The 18,978-nt window shown below is 34.1% G+C and overlaps 1 protein-coding gene across 1 annotated transcript in view; it reads right to left on the reverse strand.

Moving 5' to 3' along the window:
* Positions 1–7,203: 7,203 nt before the first annotated feature.
* GLRA3 (glycine receptor alpha 3) overlaps positions 7,204–18,978 on the reverse strand; it is a 177,251-nt gene continuing 165,476 nt past the window's right edge. The window contains 1 exon segment of the mRNA XM_046657295.1: positions 7,204–7,482. Within this exon segment, the coding sequence (XP_046513251.1) occupies positions 7,204–7,482 (279 nt within the window).

Below are 18,978 nucleotides of genomic sequence, written 5' to 3' on the forward strand. Positions count from 1 at the left end.
TTTCTTTTCCACAGCATATTATATAATATTCATAGAATGGCAGACTATTTCACTTTATTTTTCCCTTCAGTATTATCATCTATCATACATTAAAATACAAATTTAAAGGATGGCCATTGCATAATTCATAGAGATGAAAGTGAATGTGCAAAATTATTCAAGCATGTTCAAATACAACCTTACAGCTGAAATCCTTTCCTGGCCTTTAACCCACAGCTCCTTACCTCTTCATTTACATTACCAAGCCAGGCTGGATAATGTATATTTCAGTGGGCTTGCCTGAAGGCACCTTTGCTAAAACCACCCCAGAGAAAAATCAACTATTAAAATAAAACAATTCATTCATTTATACTTTTATTATAGCTTTACTCCAAAAATATGAAGTATGTTTGGCTAATAGCTTTTAAAAATTCATACTACTTTGTAGGGTTTTATATAATCTCTCCATACCATGAAATATATTTTTAAATATTTAATTTAAAATTATTGCTAAGTTATAGGAAGACATTTTAAGTTAGAGCAAATAATTTATATAGAGATTTTTATCAATTTCTATTTATATAAATAGACAATTAATTTTATATTTATTATTTTATAAACCCACAAATTATTGTTAACACTTAAAGTGCATTTCTGAATGTCTTAAATAAGAGTAAGCTAGCGATATGGGGTTGAAGAAGGATATTGATTGATAGCATAAGCATAGGCAGCAGATAGGAAAAAACAGATGATGTGCTGTCTTAAGGGAATGGAGTAGACATTTGGAATTTATGAAGTAAAATTCATTTCTTGATGAAGATAAACTTTTTTTTTTATCCGTTAGAGCCATGTCTCATTGGAAGAGGCTGCCTTCAGAGTAATGAGCTACCTGTTGCTCTAAGAGTTTTAGGAGACTGTGGATAATTTTGTACCAGGAATGTAATGGTGAAGATTCTGACATCGGGAGTGAAACTGAACTGAAACACCTTAAAGGTTTATTTTTAATTCTAAGGACACAAATGGGAGATAACTAAAATGAATTTGAAGAAAGAAAGAATTATAAAATTTTCAATGTTAAATCAAATCTTATTAGAAGAATAAGTTTATGTATGTTCATGTCAGTTGTTCTCACTTGTGGAACTTTATCAATAATCCAGAATTTCATGTCTTACTCCAAACACACTGACTTCAGCACTGAGAACAGGACAGGTATGTAGAAGGTGCCTGATGAATATTTGTTTAACCAATGATTGAATCATAATCTCCTATTTGAACACTAATATCTCTATATTTTTAAAAACACAAAAGGGATTCTGATGGATAGCCATGGACCAGAATCATTACTTTCTTTATAATACTCCATCACCTTTAAAATTCTCCTCTTATTTTGCTTTTGTATGAACCATAAAAAATACTGAGAAAATTGCCTATTAAGACACTATGAAATCATCCAATATTACTGGTTATTAGTAGCTGTCTTTTGGAAGGACTGTTTGACAACTAATAAGTTATTTTCAAAGATAGTCCAAGTGCTGTTTTAGAATTCTATTGTTAATACTTAAAGAAAAATTTGATCCTTATAGCTTTGTTCATGTATTGTTAAGGCAAAATATTATGGTTTCATAATTAAGAGATGGCCAAATCAGATGACTACACTTCTCATATTTCCCACTGGAAATCATTTATATTGCAAAACAAGCCACAGAATTATAGAAATGTTGTCTTCCTTTGTGTTTCCAATTTGAATGAATTTATCCCATTAACACCAAATGATTATACATGTCTGTGTGTGTATGCATGTGTGTGTAAGAGACGGAAAAGGAAGGAGATGAAGACAGTATTGAGATGGACAGTGTAGAGAAAAAAATAATGAGGAAGAGAATCCTAGCTACTAGCTTGGGATTTCTCTATCATTTGGCCTGATTTCTGGGAGAAGCATCTCCAGAATATTTTCCCTGCCCTAGTTATTTTCAAATCCTAGGGAGTTAAATTTTACACATGAGCTGTAAGCATCTTTGTTAGGGAAGAATATGCATCACTTTACTTTTTAAGTAATTAGAATAGCTGCTGTCTCCCTATGGAAGTTCACTTTTTAATACAAGTAGCTTTTAAAGAGAAATGGGGACTGGGACAAAAGTTTAATTTTAAAGTTAATTAAATTAATGCAATTCATAGTATATGCTGCTCATTTATTCCCTAAGAATTTATATAACAATGAGAATAAAATGGGATTGCTGTATTTTACCACTCTTTATAGTACATAAACAAGAAAATAAAAACCAATGTATCTGCTGAGGAAAACATCTCTTAGAAGGGAATAAAAGTTTAACTGGCATTATGGGTATTTTATTTGCACTCGATCAAGAGGGAACCTGTGTGTCCATACACACCATATTTTCTAAAATATTGTATTGAAAAGCACCAGATTGTCTTACAGCCACAAGCTGTAATTCTTATCATTTTTAGCATCTCTTTAAAACATCAAAGTGATGAACTGATAAACGTCAAAGTCTAAAATATGTCATGGAAACTAGAGAGAGTAACAGGGTGCTTAGTTAAAAGTTATTATTCAGGGATCATTGAGCTGAACACGATTATTCCTGAACTGCTCTGAAAGGCATTGTGGCCGCAATTAGAGGCTGCAGTAAGGAATGATGAAAGCATTGTGGAGAACAAGACTTGGTTGTCATATTCAAAATTTCAATTTTTTATAGAATTCTAATCTTCAAGGTTGTATCTTTCCACTGCCCATTATTCAGACAGGTTCAGCTAAAGAAAGTGGTATTGTGAAAATTATTTGAGAAACTGCACCAGAAAGTCCTTTAATTTTGCTTGAGCAGATTAGAAAATTTTGGGTATAGTTTTGAGATATTGAAATTTGTCACTTAAAAAAATTGTGCAGTTTTTGCCACTAAATTCTTCTCTGAAATGCATATGAAGCCAGCCACTGATGACACAAGTTAATTTTACAGTCTCTCAGAATGGATTATGCTGAAAGTTTCAATATCTCATAGCTTGTAATTCAGTCCAGAAGCCAAACTTAGGCAATAAAATTGTCTAATTCAAGAACTGAATATCCAAATTAATAAGAAAATGTAGTTATCATAACTGTGCTTAATAGGTGAGTATAATTCAAAAGACAAGCTTGCAATTATAATGTTGCAAAAAGTATTCTCTGAGTCACTAAGACAATTCCTGACTAATCCCCTCAGTGAACTAAGGTAATTATTAGTTTATAGGTTATCTATCCATTGATTATATTTGCCTTGAATAGACTGTTAAAATCAATGCCTTGCAGGTAGTAACCATGCTTATTCTCTTAATGTGATTTAATTAAGTCCACTATTTTATATTTTATCGTCTTTGCCTTGTCAGCATCAATGAATACTGATGGACTATATATAAATTTATGCTGTACGCTTGGAATGGCTTGCTTCTCTTCATTAGTTCAGCATCAACTAGATGAGAAATACAGATGGTATATGCTGATAAATTTTGAGAATTTTTGCTATTATCTATGTTGCAATGTATGTGAAATTTATTTTGGAGTAGGAGACATGACCTCAAAGATTCTTAATGAGTGATCGGTCTAAGGACTGTGGCCTATTTTCATTCTCAGAGTTTCATTCTTAGAGTACTCTAAGTTATTGTTAGGGGACACCTGTGAATTTCAGTGTTGCCAATTTCTTACTTTTAGTATTGAGAGTATTTTCTACTTTTGATATTGGCAAGTCCCATATTCCTTCAAGTCCATTTCATAGAATGTCTACTTTACAGATGAGATGAAAATTTAGCAACAGATATACTATTCAGTGCTCTGATATGACTAGCAGGTTGAGGTATATCGTGTTAAGAATTGAAAAGTATGTTTTAAAAAATAGGCTGAAAGACATTCAGAAAAGGGAATTAATGGTATAGAAGATACACCTATTTTCTCACAACCACTTAAGTTGCGCAGAACAGTAAAGTAGTTAACAACCTACTCTCTTCTGTTAAACATGTTGGCTAAGTTTTTCATTTTTTTAAAAGTAAAATTTACATTATCTTCTATAAGATCCTGGGAATTCATAAACCTAATGTATGCATTCATATTTCAGGGATACGTAGATTTTAAAGCATTTATAATTCAAAATTAAGGTAAAGTTTATTAGCATATTTCCATAGAATGCAAATTGTTTCTAGAATAAGACTAGGTAGTCATGATAATCCCTAAACACAGCAACTGAGGGTTGGATGTGCTCTCCAGGTGACTAACTGTCATGGAGAAGCATCTGGAAGGTGGGACAAGTTTTAAAGACCCTTGGCTTTCTTGCTTCTACCATTTCTTTCTGTATTTTATTTTAAGTAGCAAAGAAAGCTCTAGGTCCCTGCTGTAGTTAAACTCCAGTGCTAATGATTGGGAAAAAAACAGAAGGATGGTATGTATATGCTAAGGAACAAAGTTTCCTAAAAATTCATATATAATGGAACCATATATTTCAATGGTTGAGATACGTAATTATACAAAAAGTGAAATAAACTACGTACACAAAAATACAAACTTTCTAATGTGGCTATTTCAAAATACGTCAGCATATCCATTTAGGAATCCAAGTTATGTGTGGATAGACAATGTATATGCATCCATTTTTATTTTCTCACCAGTTATAGTTTTTTGGTTGATTCAATTTGAAATATTAGGGTTTGATAGCATATTGAGTTAAATACTACCTTGGCATCTTAATTACAATGTAATTTTCCAGTTTTGTAGGGTCTATAAGAGTTCATTAGAGGGGACATATTCCTTCGAACATTTTGGATTCAGCCATATTTGCCTTGTCACTGTTGCCTCTATGAGTGAAGGCTGTCAGAGTATTTTCTTAGTGTAGTAAGACAATGATAAGTATATATACCCAAGCCAAGTGTAATACTTTTGAGATAGATTTCTACCACACCAACACTCCTGTTGACAAGTTGTCTCATGGCTAGTATTTTTACATTCCAAGTTTCAAGTTTAAAAAAAGAGACATTTTTAATATTCTCAAATGTGAAAACAAGTGATGTCTGTGAATTTCTTTTGGGACATAAGTTCATTACATTTATGTTTGCTTCTGGCAGAATTCACTTAATTTAAGCAATGATGGAGAACTTTTGAAACAAGATGTACGAAGTTTATAAAATTGTATTCAATATTTCAGAGACATATTGAGACGATGTAGTTTATCATTACTTCAAATTGCCCAGCCTATCTTCAGAGAACACAAACAGCATATCTTGCTCTAATCTATCTTTAGCACAAGAACATATTTCCTTGATTTTGGTTCATACACACCAAATGAAGAAACATATGTTTAACTTTTGGGTACACAGTCCTCAAAATAAGTAAAGTAGATATTAATAACTTCTTTTGGTTGAGGAATTTGCACTTAGTGCCAAACATGATGGTTTTTTTTTTCTAAAAGTGTTTTAAATTACTCATAAAGAAGGGGAATTTGTTTTTTTACTAACAAAAATTGCTGAACATACATTACTTTTTGAAAGGATATTTTTAAAAAATACAATTAGTTAGACCAAAGTTCAATAACACTGAGAAATTTTTAGCTTTCAATGGCAGCTCTTGCTTTTAGTTTGAGAGTAGTTAAAGGTTAGAAAATAGTACTTTCTGGTCCAGGAACTGGCTTATTTTTCCATCTTAAATCTGAGTTAATTGTTCTGTTAATGTTTAAAACTTTCTCTGTCAATAATTAGGTACACTGAGTTTCCATTTAGCAAATCTGACCAATAATTAAATATGTCTAAAAAGCATCCTAAGGTTTTTTAAAAGTACAACATTAATGATAAAAATAATGCAAAAAATAGCAAAACTGAAAAAAAAATCAAAGTCTGGATCAATGTAATTATTAAGACCTCTATCTTATATTTGAATTAATTACACTGCATGAAATGAGTTAATGTCCCATTGTAGTTGAAATATTTCCATGGGGTTGCTGATAGAGTCTAAGTAAAAATTTATATTTAAAATTATTCACATCTAGTGAATGGCTTATATATTGAAGTCATTAATTCAGAAATATAAAAACAATCAACTTTCACGTTACAGAAATGATATTTTAATATAATTTAGAGTTAAAATCTTCCCTCCTTACATTTGAAGCTAGGAGTTTGAATTCACATAATGTCGATGGGAAAACTGTGCTCATTAAAAAATCTTTCATAAATCCATTTTGTTTTCATTAAATTCATTTTTATCAAAATGTAAATACTATAATCCCAAATTTTAAATTTGTATTCTAAGCTAAAATATAAAAGTCTTATAGAACTTCATTTAATTATATCAAAACATTAAACACAATTAGATACAATTAAGCAGCTATTAAATATCTAACAAAACAAGGGTGCTGGCTTGAATTTTTCAGTGTTTGGAAATCATTAAAAATACATAGCTATAACACTTATTTGAAAAACAATAGCGTTGTTTTCAATATTTCCAACTTCATTCATAGAGATAGAAAGTTCAGAAAAGTAGATTTTGCATTTAATATGATCTCTTAAGCCATTTGTTTTAAGTTTCCAAAGAGGGAAATTTAGTGTTCTAAAGAATTAAGTTTAGTATCTAAACAATAGATGTCTTTATTTTAATCTTCTAATTTGAAATTACTTTTGCTATTATATAAGTTGGTCTGATAGCATTTGTATGTACAATCCTCTTTACTGTTGAGTGAGTTTTGCACTGAATTAACTGATTATTTTTTTATTTTGTACCTACAGTATAAGAAAATATTTTAAAGCCCAAAACTACTAACTTTTTTATCCTCGACATTTCCCCCTTTTCCTTTTATAAAGCTCATTGTTCAAATTTTACTTTTGTAAGATTTAATATCATTGAATTAAAAATCAAGGAATTCCAAAGGCGTTTTCATGTGTCCTATTATGTGATATATAACATACAAACACATTGGCAGTAATACTTCCTCTTATATGATTTACTGTGAAAGGACAGATAATCTTAAATTAATATGAAATAGAATCCTCATAATATATATCTTTTTTTATCCAATAAAAGAGTCTTAATCTGCTTCATGACTTTGCGTAGCAAATTCTAATAATACCTTTCCATATGCCATTTTAATGCAATGGTCATCATTTGTACACCACCCACACATACATATACACACATACACACACACCTATGGCAAAGAAACCTTCTTTTGAATTGATGATTTGTACTTGTATGTGTCTAGAGACTTAATCTTGTTGCTGATGAATATCCTCATGCCTGAGAATTTTATAAATAACCCAGTAAAAAATATTAAAAATCAAAAAGGCTAATGGGAAGCAGGCTCGGGAGATGGTGTCGATCTTCTTGGCCCGGTCGATAAAGACTTTTCTCATTTCATCAGGGCTTTTTGGCATTACCCGGACAGGATGGTTTGGGCCCTTTGGGGTCATACCATCTTTTGCTTGCAGACATGGTCCCATTCCATAGGCTGTAAAGCTGAATCGACTTTCCCTTACCTCATCATCCTGTCATAAGAAAAATATAAGAAAACACTTTAGTCATAGAATAAAGCATATGTAACAGGAATTTCAGAATCATGACTTCAGTTTCATTTTTATAAATGTTAACATCATTATAATGAAAAGATAAGTGAAGCATGTAAAGATGAGTTGCTTTCTTTCCCATTCAAGTTTTATTGATATAGCCTTCATCTTATAGATGTGTCCATTAAGAAATATGAAACCCGCAAATGATATATTTTAATGAAAAAACTAGACATCCTGGTATTGTCTACATACTGCTAGAATATCTAAATGAATTGAGCAAGAAAAAAATTATCGGGATATTATGTTATATATGTTCATGTCCTAGATTTTTTTACATTATGTATCTAAATGGGCAAGTATATGATGTCAAAGGGGAAAATACCAGGATTGTTGACTGAACTTTTCTTTTGTATGGAGGCAAACTTTTCAATGCTTATTTCCTAAATTTTACATTACTTCATTGGAAAAAACAGTCTAGCTCGCCAACACTGCTTAGTTTTTGTTATGCTCACTTAGTGCTACTTCTATATTTTACACTAATCCGTCAGAAGACTGTAAGATAGTCACATATTCTAGTTTATATACAATTGCTTTCTAGGTACATTGATTTAGTTTAAATTATGAATGTAATTTGACAGAGGTGTATTTTAACGTTAAAGAAAATTACAACATATTATAAGAAGTATTGTTACTTTTCTCTTAAATGTTGCAAATTGAAGAGAATTCTCCATGTATGTACATGAAAAGAAAACCAATATTTAAAGGAAAAATTATTTAATAAAAGTATGATAAATGTATTCACGATAGGAAAATTTGGTACATGTCTGTAATAATTTGTAATGAAATTCCTGCTTGAATAATTTAATTTGATGATTTTATTTAGAATGTAACAGTATATGGCTGCCAGTTAATTGGATTTTTTTTGCTACTAAAGTTGAAAGTTTAAAAGATGACATTTTATAAAGTTATTATAGCTCTCCTTTTATGAAAGTAATTTATAATGATAACATAAGAGATAAAAGTAATTCATTGACTCAAACTCTTAAAAAATTATTTTTGGTCTGTGAAAGTTGAGGCTCAATGAACAGTATATTACAAAATATGAAGGTTAAAAATAGAAATTAAAAATGGATTCTAAAGATGAGAACATGATCAAAGTTGATGTAATAATGTATAAAATAGTTTTGGAGTAATTATGAAGTAAGGCAATTCCACCTGAAAAACAAAAACATAATTATTGGAAAATATCTCAACAGTAAGATGTATAAGCAATTGAATTTTGAGCAAACAAGTCTGAAATAAAAGCTGATGATCCAAATTACATGTAACTACTGTTATAATCTTGCAAAAATTGGAAATTGATTTTTCAGTAGTCTTGAATAAAGATGTTCATTTATACTGCAACTTTTTTAGCTGCCATGGGCATTTCGAGGTTAAATTATTGTTTGCATTGAATTTTCTATATTTTGAAAAAAGTGGATATACTGAGAATTAAACTTTTCTTATGTAAGTGCTGTAACAACATCCTTGTAATTTAGTAAATCAGGCTTGTATTTGCATTCCAGAAGGAAAACATAGGTCACTTGGATAATTTGGACAATTTTTGTGTACAAACCAGCTGAATGCTGAAATATAAAAATAACCTTTCAAACTACATTAACCCATGTGTACAAAAACATCCATCTCAAAGTAGGACAAAGGATAACTTCTCAACGAGCATTTACAGTGAGGTGTTAGCCTATTGGTTGAACCACGTGAGAGACTGATTACAAAAATGCTAAGACTTTAGGATTCTAGCTGCTGTGTTTAGTAAAGTAGAACCCACTGACTACCTTTCTTCATGGTTTTATTGAGAAATAATGGACATACATCACTATATAAAGTCAAGGTGTACAACATGATGGTTTGACACATATATTGTGAAATGATTGCCGCAATAGGTTTAGCTAACATCCATCACCTCATATAGATACAATAAAAAGAAAAGAAAAAGAAATTTCTCCTGTGATGAGAACTCTTCAGATCTACCCTCTTAACTGCCTTCCTATATATCATACAGCCGTGTTAGCTATAGTCATCACATTGTGCATTACATTCCTAGTACCTATTTATCTTATAACGGGAAATCCATACCTTTTAACCATCTTCCTCCACAGACTACATTTATAACCATTTGTTCTGGAGAAATTATTATTTTCAAATCTTTGGAGACCCCCACCACTCATCTTAAAATAGAGACAATCCTCTTAAGATTTAGCATATTTGGTGAACAATTGTATTTTTCTCAACTGTATCTTTCCACATAACTGATTGTGAGTAAAGGGTTAACATCAGGCCTAGGATGTTTCAGGACTGCTGAGAATGACTTCTGATCCTTCCAGCATCATTTCCTTGAAAACAATAGAGTTAAGTTAAATGAGGAATGTGAAGTTTGCTTCATTTACTGTGAAGGACAGTGTCTGCAGGGCTGTGCAGTGGCCCGAAGGCCCATGGCCTACGTGACCGGACGGTATACAAGTCTGTGGGAAATGAAGGCTGTGGCTTCTCTGTGTTGAGGTGATGACATATGCCTTGATTTTTTTTGTGGCAGCTGCATCGACACACCCGTGTGGGTGAGGGGTAAAAGAAGCTGTGCTCTTAATTGCCAGGTCTCCCAATGAGAAGAAGATGCTATGTACGATGTGTTGCCTACCTCACATGCTCCTTGAGGACTGAGAAAACGCTATATGAAGTTAAGGCCTATAGTGTCTGGAGGGTCTCATTGACAATTTGCACCCAAAATCTCAGTGGCGGCAACAAGCTGACCTGGCTTTCAGATCATTTCAGACTCAATACAGCCAAAAGTTCTGGGAGGGAGTTCTGATGAGAACATGATACTGTTCCGCCCTGAACGCTCTGTGGAAAGTAACTGGGGATAAATCTTACTATTGAAGTGTGGATGACACAGACTTACCCCTTGTTGAATTGGCAGATGGGTGATCAGTGAGATAAAACTGAGGAGAACCAGGGTGATAAAACTGAGGGGAAAGTTGTCATGATTCAATTAATTCCTTGTCTCCTATTAATTGATTATCCATGAGAACTGAAACCACTTGGAGAAAAGAGAAATGAGAGCAAGTAAAGCAAGCAGCTTCATGGCCTGTGCTCAAGATGAAAACAAAAGTCCAGTTGGACTTGGAAGTACATTGCACTTAATCTTGGTGTCACTTCTCCACAACCCCAGACACAAGACACTGGAAACTAGTGACTATTGTGCAGCCCTGTCCAAAAGAAATACACTGTGAGCCACAAATGAAAGCCATGTGTATTATTTTAAATTTAAATTTTACATTAGCTACATTTTAACAAGTTAAAAGAAACAGGCAAAATTAATTTTAGTAATACATATACTTTAACTCACTATGTCCTAGATTTACTGAAAGTAAAAACTAAGGAGATATTTTACAGTCTTTATTTCGCACTAAGTCCCTGAAATCAATGTCTATTTTAACACACCTCTCAATTCAGACTTTATACGTCTAGTGTTCAATAGCCACCTGTGGCTTGTAGCTACCATATTGGACAAAGCAATTGTAGTACAAAGGAACCGAGTCTCTTTGCCGAGAAGTACCAACAGATATCTTGGCAATCCATGCTTTCCAGGGTCTTTAGGTTAATTGACTTAGGAGCTGATAATTTTTGTGCATGCTGCAGCATGAAAAGCAATATTTGATGTGAATGATAACTCCTAACTTGCTGCAGTGTTGCCATTCAGGAAATACTGGTAGTCGTGTAATCAATGACCCTTTGGAGTGGGTGAGGCCTGGGATGGTACGAATCTGTGCTGAGAAGGGACACTGCCCTGTTCTCTTACTGCTGTGAAATGGAACAGCTCTTTAGAAGAAGCAGCTATGTGAAGGGAAGCAGTAAACCTGGGCTGCCATATGATAATTAAAAAGGAACCCAACCAAACCATCCTCTGACCTAAACTCTGGCAGACACTGTGATTAGGGGAGTCCTTCAGGTATGAGTTCTCCGTGTGGCCCTCCTTTGGGAAGGCAGGAGGGTATATATGATTCACAGGTACCTTTGCTCTTGTAGTTGCCATGCTGGGTTTCACTGATGGAAAAAGTATCTTGGCTATTCAGAAGAAAGATCATGGCCAGAGGTAAATCTATAAGCTCTCTTTAGGTGGCTTTTAAGACACAAAATGAAAATTGACAGGAATCCTAGGAAAAATTTCCTGGCACATTATCACCCGCTGGGAGGAAGGAAATCTGTTCCAGTTCCGGCAGCTGCTTCCCTTAAGGAACTCTGTTAAATTTGCTGCTTTCATCTCAGAAGTTAAATCCAATGATGCCAATGGGGAATGGAAACAAAAGACACTGATATGGGTTGCTGAATTTACTCCAACCGTTAAGGCAGCTGAAACAAAGAAGACTGACTTGAAGGCCAGAATCTCTTTGCCCAGTTCTGAGTGGGATTCCAAGGCCACAACTGTGGTTAAAGTTGAATGGTTGGGGCTGGTAAACACAGCTTTTTTGGATTACTGAATGCCAGTGATACTGTTGGGGAACGAGAATGAAATATTAAGAGCAAAAGAGAAGCTAGTGGAGCAGAGAAGGAGTCATGGTGATGCTGTGGTAGTAGGTCTCAAGGTCACAGTAAAAACCTCAGGTAGAAAAATAAGGGACTAAGATATATCTAGTAGGTGGCATCGCCTTTGGCTAAATGTATAATTGGAAAGGAAGTAACACACGAATGAAGAATATTGCAATTTCTGGCTTGTACCTAATCTTGGGCAGTTGTTCCTTAGTCCAGTTGTAGTTGAATGTACTCTAAAATGGGAGCCCTTAGAATTACCTAAACCTTCCTCTGTAGTAACTGTTAAACAGTGCAAGATTCCAGGAAGATAAAAGAAACTCTCATCTCTGATTAAGGAAACGGTGGAAGCAGGAGTGCTAATCCCTCATTCATTTTCTCTAGAATAGCTTGACCTGGCCTATGATAAAACTGAATGGGTTCCGTAGGCTGACTGCTGACTACTTGCTTTCACTAAAGAAGTCCCCTAACAGCTTCCACCATGATGGACACAGTGGAAACTGTTCAAGAGTTTCAGAAGGACAAAAGAGGCTAGTGTACTTTGATAGACTTGACTCAGGCTTTCCTTTTAATCCCAATTTAAAAAAAAGTCAAACATTATGTGTCTTCATGTGGGGTATACCCAATCAAGGAAACCTGAATTCTCTATCTAGCATATTGTCACAACCCGCTTGGAAACAGTTCGGTCCTCATCACTGTCAAAAGCAAGTTGGTTAATGATACATGATAGTTTCATGTAATGGTATATGATAGTTTCACCGATTGAGGAGAAAGTCAAAGGAGGCTTTGGAAACTGTCGGTAAAAGTGGCTAACTAATCCAGCTCAAATTCAGGGCCCAGGCCCATCAGTCCAGTTTCTGGAAATAACCTGGACAAACTACTAGAGAAAATTCACAAACAATAAAGGACAAATTTTATCTCTTCTGGATCCTACTAGGAGAAAAACAGCTTGTAGCACTGTTTGAAATCTGGCAGATACATTTTGGATTTCTGTTGGCCACACCGTATAAAGTTACTGGAAGAAAGACTGAATATGAAAGGGGAACAAGGATAAACTATGAGAGACTGGAGGTAGGAAATAGCCCAAGCAGTCTCTCTGAGGCCTTAAAATTCAGGGACTGTAGGAATCTGCCACTAAAACACATGTAGACTAGAGTTTCCAGAAAAAGCTCAATAGTTGAAACCTAAGGTGGCTGTTAGGATTCTAGACTAGAAAACTCTCTGATGTTGTGAGCAGCTATAATCTATTTGAATGACAGCTACTGGCATTCTCTTGTGCTTTGATAGAAACAACTTCTCAAACTGAAGGAATCCGAAAGTGATCCGACTATATTTAGTACTAGAATATCTACCATGTCATGAGTAATGCCAAAAAGGCCTTCTAGTCTAACTTCCCTGATAAAATAAAAATGGTATATTCAGGAACAAGATAAGGGGAATAACTCTGGTAAAGTACCTCACATCCATGAAAAAGTAGTGTATCTGACAATGGATCAGTGATGGAACCTCTCGTTGAACTGCCTAGAGTGGTATGAGCCTCATAATTCTATTCCCACAGAGGCAAACATGTCACCTGGTTCACCAATGGAAACTCCGATGCCTGCAGTAGAATGAATAACTATAGCTGAAGAAAGCAAGGTAAGTCTATGCAATGGGCTGACTTGAGAACCAGTATATGTGGCACTATCAAAAGAATTGGTTCTTGCTCTCAGAACAACATCTGGATGTTCAAAAACTCCCAGGCCCTAGCCTTACTTTATCGTCAGGGAAATGGGCCCTTGTAAAAGGATAATTAAGAACATCCCAGAGTGGGAGATGCAATTTCTTATAGAAATTCCAAGGTAGAATTAAATTAGGTCATGTAATCACTGCCTAGTTGTTGGCTCAGAAGGCAAATAGAGTGCCAAGGCAGATGTCTTGAATAGGCCATGGATGTAGCCGTGGTGGTGTCCAGGCCATGCAGCAATGGAAAAAACTGACATATTCCTTTGTGGCCCAATGAAGCCCATTGATGTGGTGAGAGTTGTCCTGAATATTAATAAGAGAAAAAATTGCTTGAAAATTGCCTTCGGGTAATTTTCCTCTCCCAAGGACAAATGTTAACACATAGTTGGCAGATGGAATACTTAGGGTCTTTGCCCATGGCTTCTGGAGGATTGAATGGATTTTGGCAGAAGTAGACAGCTAGTCCATCTTGGGCTTTGTTAACAATGTAACAGAAGCCACAGCTGAAAATTCTATTAATGGCTTGGAACACAGCATTTTTATATCAGTTTGGGCCCCTAGAATAGATCTCGTTGGACAAAGGAACACATTTAAAGATGGCTGGTGTATAAAATGGCCCAAGAGTACAACATAGTAAGGGCATATCATATCCATTCACAGCACAGTGGTTTAAAATAGAAATTGGAATGAGCAATTAACACATTTATTGTTAAAGAGAGAATGACAAGGACATGAAGGGCTGGCTAGTTCACTGGATGAGTATGGAGAACATGTGGGTATGAGCGACAGAAAGGAAGAATGCCTTTAGAAAGATTTCTGGTTTCCAATGGCGGAAGTGTGTGGGCAAGGGAACAAAAAGTCTTATGCTTGAATAGCTGTGAGGCCTCCAATTAGATGAACATACTTTATCAGCTGTGTCTCCTGCTTTTTATCCCTCTATAAAATTAAGTGAGTGCTATATAACATTAAAGCTTATTTCTGTCTTGTAGGTATGATTGCCTTCTCAAACCTGGAATCAGAGCTATGGTGCTGTACTGAACAGAGTTACTTCACATTTGGATATTGGTTTTAATAGAAAATGAACAATTTAAATTTAATTGTCTTTCATAGCATTGGTCCATCATAAAAGCTGGAACAACGTGTAAAGTGACTATCATTCTTTGTGCATGCAATAATGATAGTCTAGGTGAGGGCAGTGTGTCTCACACTGTCGTCTATGTAACCCCTGTCTCGGAATCACTGGGAAGGATTGCTGGGATCCAGTTTTCTGCATTTCAATTGCAGAGATTTGTACTTATTAGTATTTAGGTTGTCACAGTAATCTGCATTTCCAGCAGGTTCTTTAGGTGATTATAATGCACAGTCAAGCTGTAGAAACCAAACTTTCCAAGAAGCACAATGCAGCTATCTGTCAACTTGAAGTCATAGTGATATAACATTTTTTGAATTCCTCTAACACTTTCTAACTTACATTTTAAAAGGTAGTTTATAAAAACATACTCTGTAATGATGCTTGTGTGTTTTGCTCTTATTGACATGGAGTTGATTCCAACTCCCAGGGACTCTGTGTGCAGCACATCGGAAGCCTGTTGCTGTATCAGACAATGCTCCACTGCTATTCATAGAGTTTTCACGGCCAATTTTTTCAGAAGTGGGTGGCCAGGTCCTTATTCCTAGTCTGTTTTAGTCTGGAAGCTCCACTGAAACCTGTCTACTATGGGTGACCCTGCTGGTATTTTTAAAACCTGTGGCATAGCTTTCAGCATCATAGCAACATGCAGCTGCCACAGTATGACACCCAACAGAGGGGTGGTGTGGTTCCCTGACCAGGAAACAAATCCAGACCATGGCAGTGAGAACACCAAGTCTTCACCACTAGAGCATCAGGGCTGGCTGCCTTTTGTGTTAGTATTGAATTATTATTTTATTTTTTAATAATTCCTGTTTTTAAGTAAGGCTGTTTCTAGGTATATGCCTATATTTCTACAGACAGACATATCTTATCTATAAGATCTATCTGTATGATCTGTATCTTTGTCCATTTTTAAATTTACTACAGGATCTAGGCATATCTTAGGAAATATACCTTGGATAAATGTTATATAATGTGATTTAGCGCATTATTGTTTTCAAATGGAATATAATTGCACTAACAAATGTATCACCAATGGCTTTCCTGTTAATTTTAGATTTGAAGAAATAGAAACTTTTAATTTTAATATGAACATTTCCCTCATTAAAATGTCTTGTTCAAGTATTTATTTCACGGCAATGGTAATAGAAAACAAGGTGTTGAGGAAGACTTATGTTCTAAAAAATGAAAACAAATTGGGTATTTCCATTATAAAAAGTATATTTGTGCTATAAGAAATAGTTTTCAAATATTTTATATAGTCACAAATATAAATTTAAAATCTGACTCATTACTGATGTTCAAAATTCAAATGTTTTATTTTAGTTAAGAAATTCCATGGCTTCATCATTTAGTGCCAGGAGTCTGGATAGTCTTAATTTCTTAAATCACAGATTCTTGGTTTCTTATTCTAGGAAAAGAAGAATACAGCACGATGTAGCAGGTTTTTTAAGGTGACAAAAAATATATAAAACATCTGACAAGGTACTCAGATTGTTGCTATTGTATCATCAATATTTTGTTTGTTATAATTGTATTATCATGAAAATTGCAAAGTACTCACTAGGAGAGAAAAATACTAATAACAACTTGCATCATTTTACTACTAGATATTTTAAATTGACAGAAACTAAACCAGCACTAAAGTGCTACATAAAATAGACCTACCCAGTTGCTTACTCCTCAGGTGGCCTTGCACTTGTGTTCTTTTGACTAAAAATTAACCAATAGCATAAAACTGAAAAGATCACTTCACTACTGTAGGTCTCACTGTCTCGTTGTCACAATAGATGGATTTTGCTACATGGCTGCTGGGATTCTTTGCAAATCTAATTTCTGCAGTCAAAGAGTCTTTAGTGTTGTAAATGTGTTCCGTGAAACAGTACAAATATTTTAGGTGTGCCCGTGAGACAAGGTACGTGGAGTCATCTCACTTCTTAGAAACAGGATCGAGCGCTATTGGAGCAGACTCAATCTGCACCCCAGAGGTTGTCAGAGGGCGAAAGAGAGCAAGGACCTGAGACCTCAAAAAGGTCATGTGATTTTTTTTTAAATGACTGGTCTATTGGGATTTTTTGAAGTGCTACACTTAAAGTAATAATTTTAAGTATGGATGAGGTTTTTCTAATAGCTCATAATTAATATTAGTTTACTATATTAGAAGGTGCATTAAATTATTTCATGACTAAAACAGTTTCTCTGCTTTGTAAAACTCTGTCATAAAATTATCCTGTGTTCATGCATGTTTGGATGTACAGTGATAGCCTTTATTTCAGTGAGTAACTCAAATATTTCTTTGAGATAATTCATTTTTCTGGAGACATCTTCAGCTTGAATTTCTAATGGACTAAAGGCCAAAAAAGCAAGGTGTTTAGACATACATCTAAAACTTTTTACTCAGACACTATGTGATAGCCAATATTTAATGTTCATAAAATTAAGGAACTTAACCCAAAATATAAGCAATAATAAGATTAAATAGAATGAACTGAAAATGAGCTGAAGAACGTGGCTGATTAAAAAGGTAAAATTGAAGAAATAGCTGAATTTACCCACAAATAAATCCTCTTAATATGCTTCAAGCAAGTCAGAAGGGTAGGTAATGAAGAATGTAAAAAAGCCATTTAGTTAGTGAACGATTCTTCCTACAGGAGGACCCATTCATGAATTTGGAAATTAGAAAAATGTTTCAGTAATTGAGCATCAATACCACATTGTGAAACATTGTAAGTGCTTTTTCATTTATTTAGAGAATTATGCCAAAGACTGACTCATGTAACATGCATATTATAACTAGAAAAATTAGAGATAGAAAATCCAAGTGTAGACACAGTCATTCAGTTGAATTACTTCTTCTCTAACATCAAACATAATATATTAACATACATGTGAGATAAGAATTAATTCCCTATCTTCAAAAATGAATGGCCCCAAAAATATTTGTGTGTGGACATGGTGAAGCCATGAAGATTGCCAGTGAGTGGTAACAAAACACTGAGCATCTAAGAGAGCATGAGTGATGATTAATTATGTGAATTGCTGTGAGATACAACAGCATTAAATATGTTATTTTCATCCTAACATTTCTCCCTTAGTAGGTTCCTTTGGGGTGTTCTTTCTACAATCAGGATGTTAAGTTAATTATCTCAAAGTTCTTTTTATTTAAATACTTTTTCTTTAACTTTTAATTGCCAAGTAGGAAAATGACAGAGAACAGAAAAGTGAATTGTTATTAACTTCCATTTACATGATTTCAAAGTGTGTGGATTTTGAAAAAAATTACTAGTAAACATAACAATGACTTATTTTTGTTGAGAAAAATCACCATCATGAAAAATTCTGAGGTAAGATGAAGTACATGAATGAATTGCAAAATTGTCTTTCTAAAATAATCAGCCTAAAATAAAATATTCGGTTTAATATGTCTATATACATTTCTATATCATTTAAAAATGGAAGGCTTAAAAAGAATACAGTCATAGATGAGGTTAAAAATATTTTATAGGTGTCATCCCAGTGGCATAGTAATTAAGTTCGTGTGCTCTGCTTCTGTGGACTGGGATTGGTGGCTTCAGATCCTGTGTGCGGACCTACACAGGGCTCATCAAGCCATGCTGTGGTGGTGTCTCACATAGAAAATAGAGGAAGATTGGCACAGGTGCTAGCTCAGGGACATTCTTCCTCAAGCAAAAAGAGGAAGATTGGCAACAGATTTAGCTCAGGACTAATCTTCCTCACACACAAAAAATCCCCCCAAAACAGAAAACTTTATAGGTGCAAGACAATTATCAATATAAAATTCTTTGGAATCCAGCTCCCAAGAGAACATTGCATTTATTATAGATGACATATGAATTAGTTATAAATTAGCCAAGTTTATGCTTGGCATATTGAATTGAGATTCAGAAATGGTTTGGAGACTATTGAATGGTAAAATGTAAGCTTAAAAAGAAAATGTTTTAGCTGAAATATACATATATTTTAGAGGATTGATGAGAAATCAATGAAATAATTTTTAAAAATGTCTATATATCTAT

The sequence above is a fragment of the Equus quagga genome, chromosome 3 (assembly GCF_021613505.1).
Source record: "Equus quagga isolate Etosha38 chromosome 3, UCLA_HA_Equagga_1.0, whole genome shotgun sequence".
Lineage (NCBI taxonomy): Eukaryota > Metazoa > Chordata > Mammalia > Perissodactyla > Equidae > Equus > Equus quagga.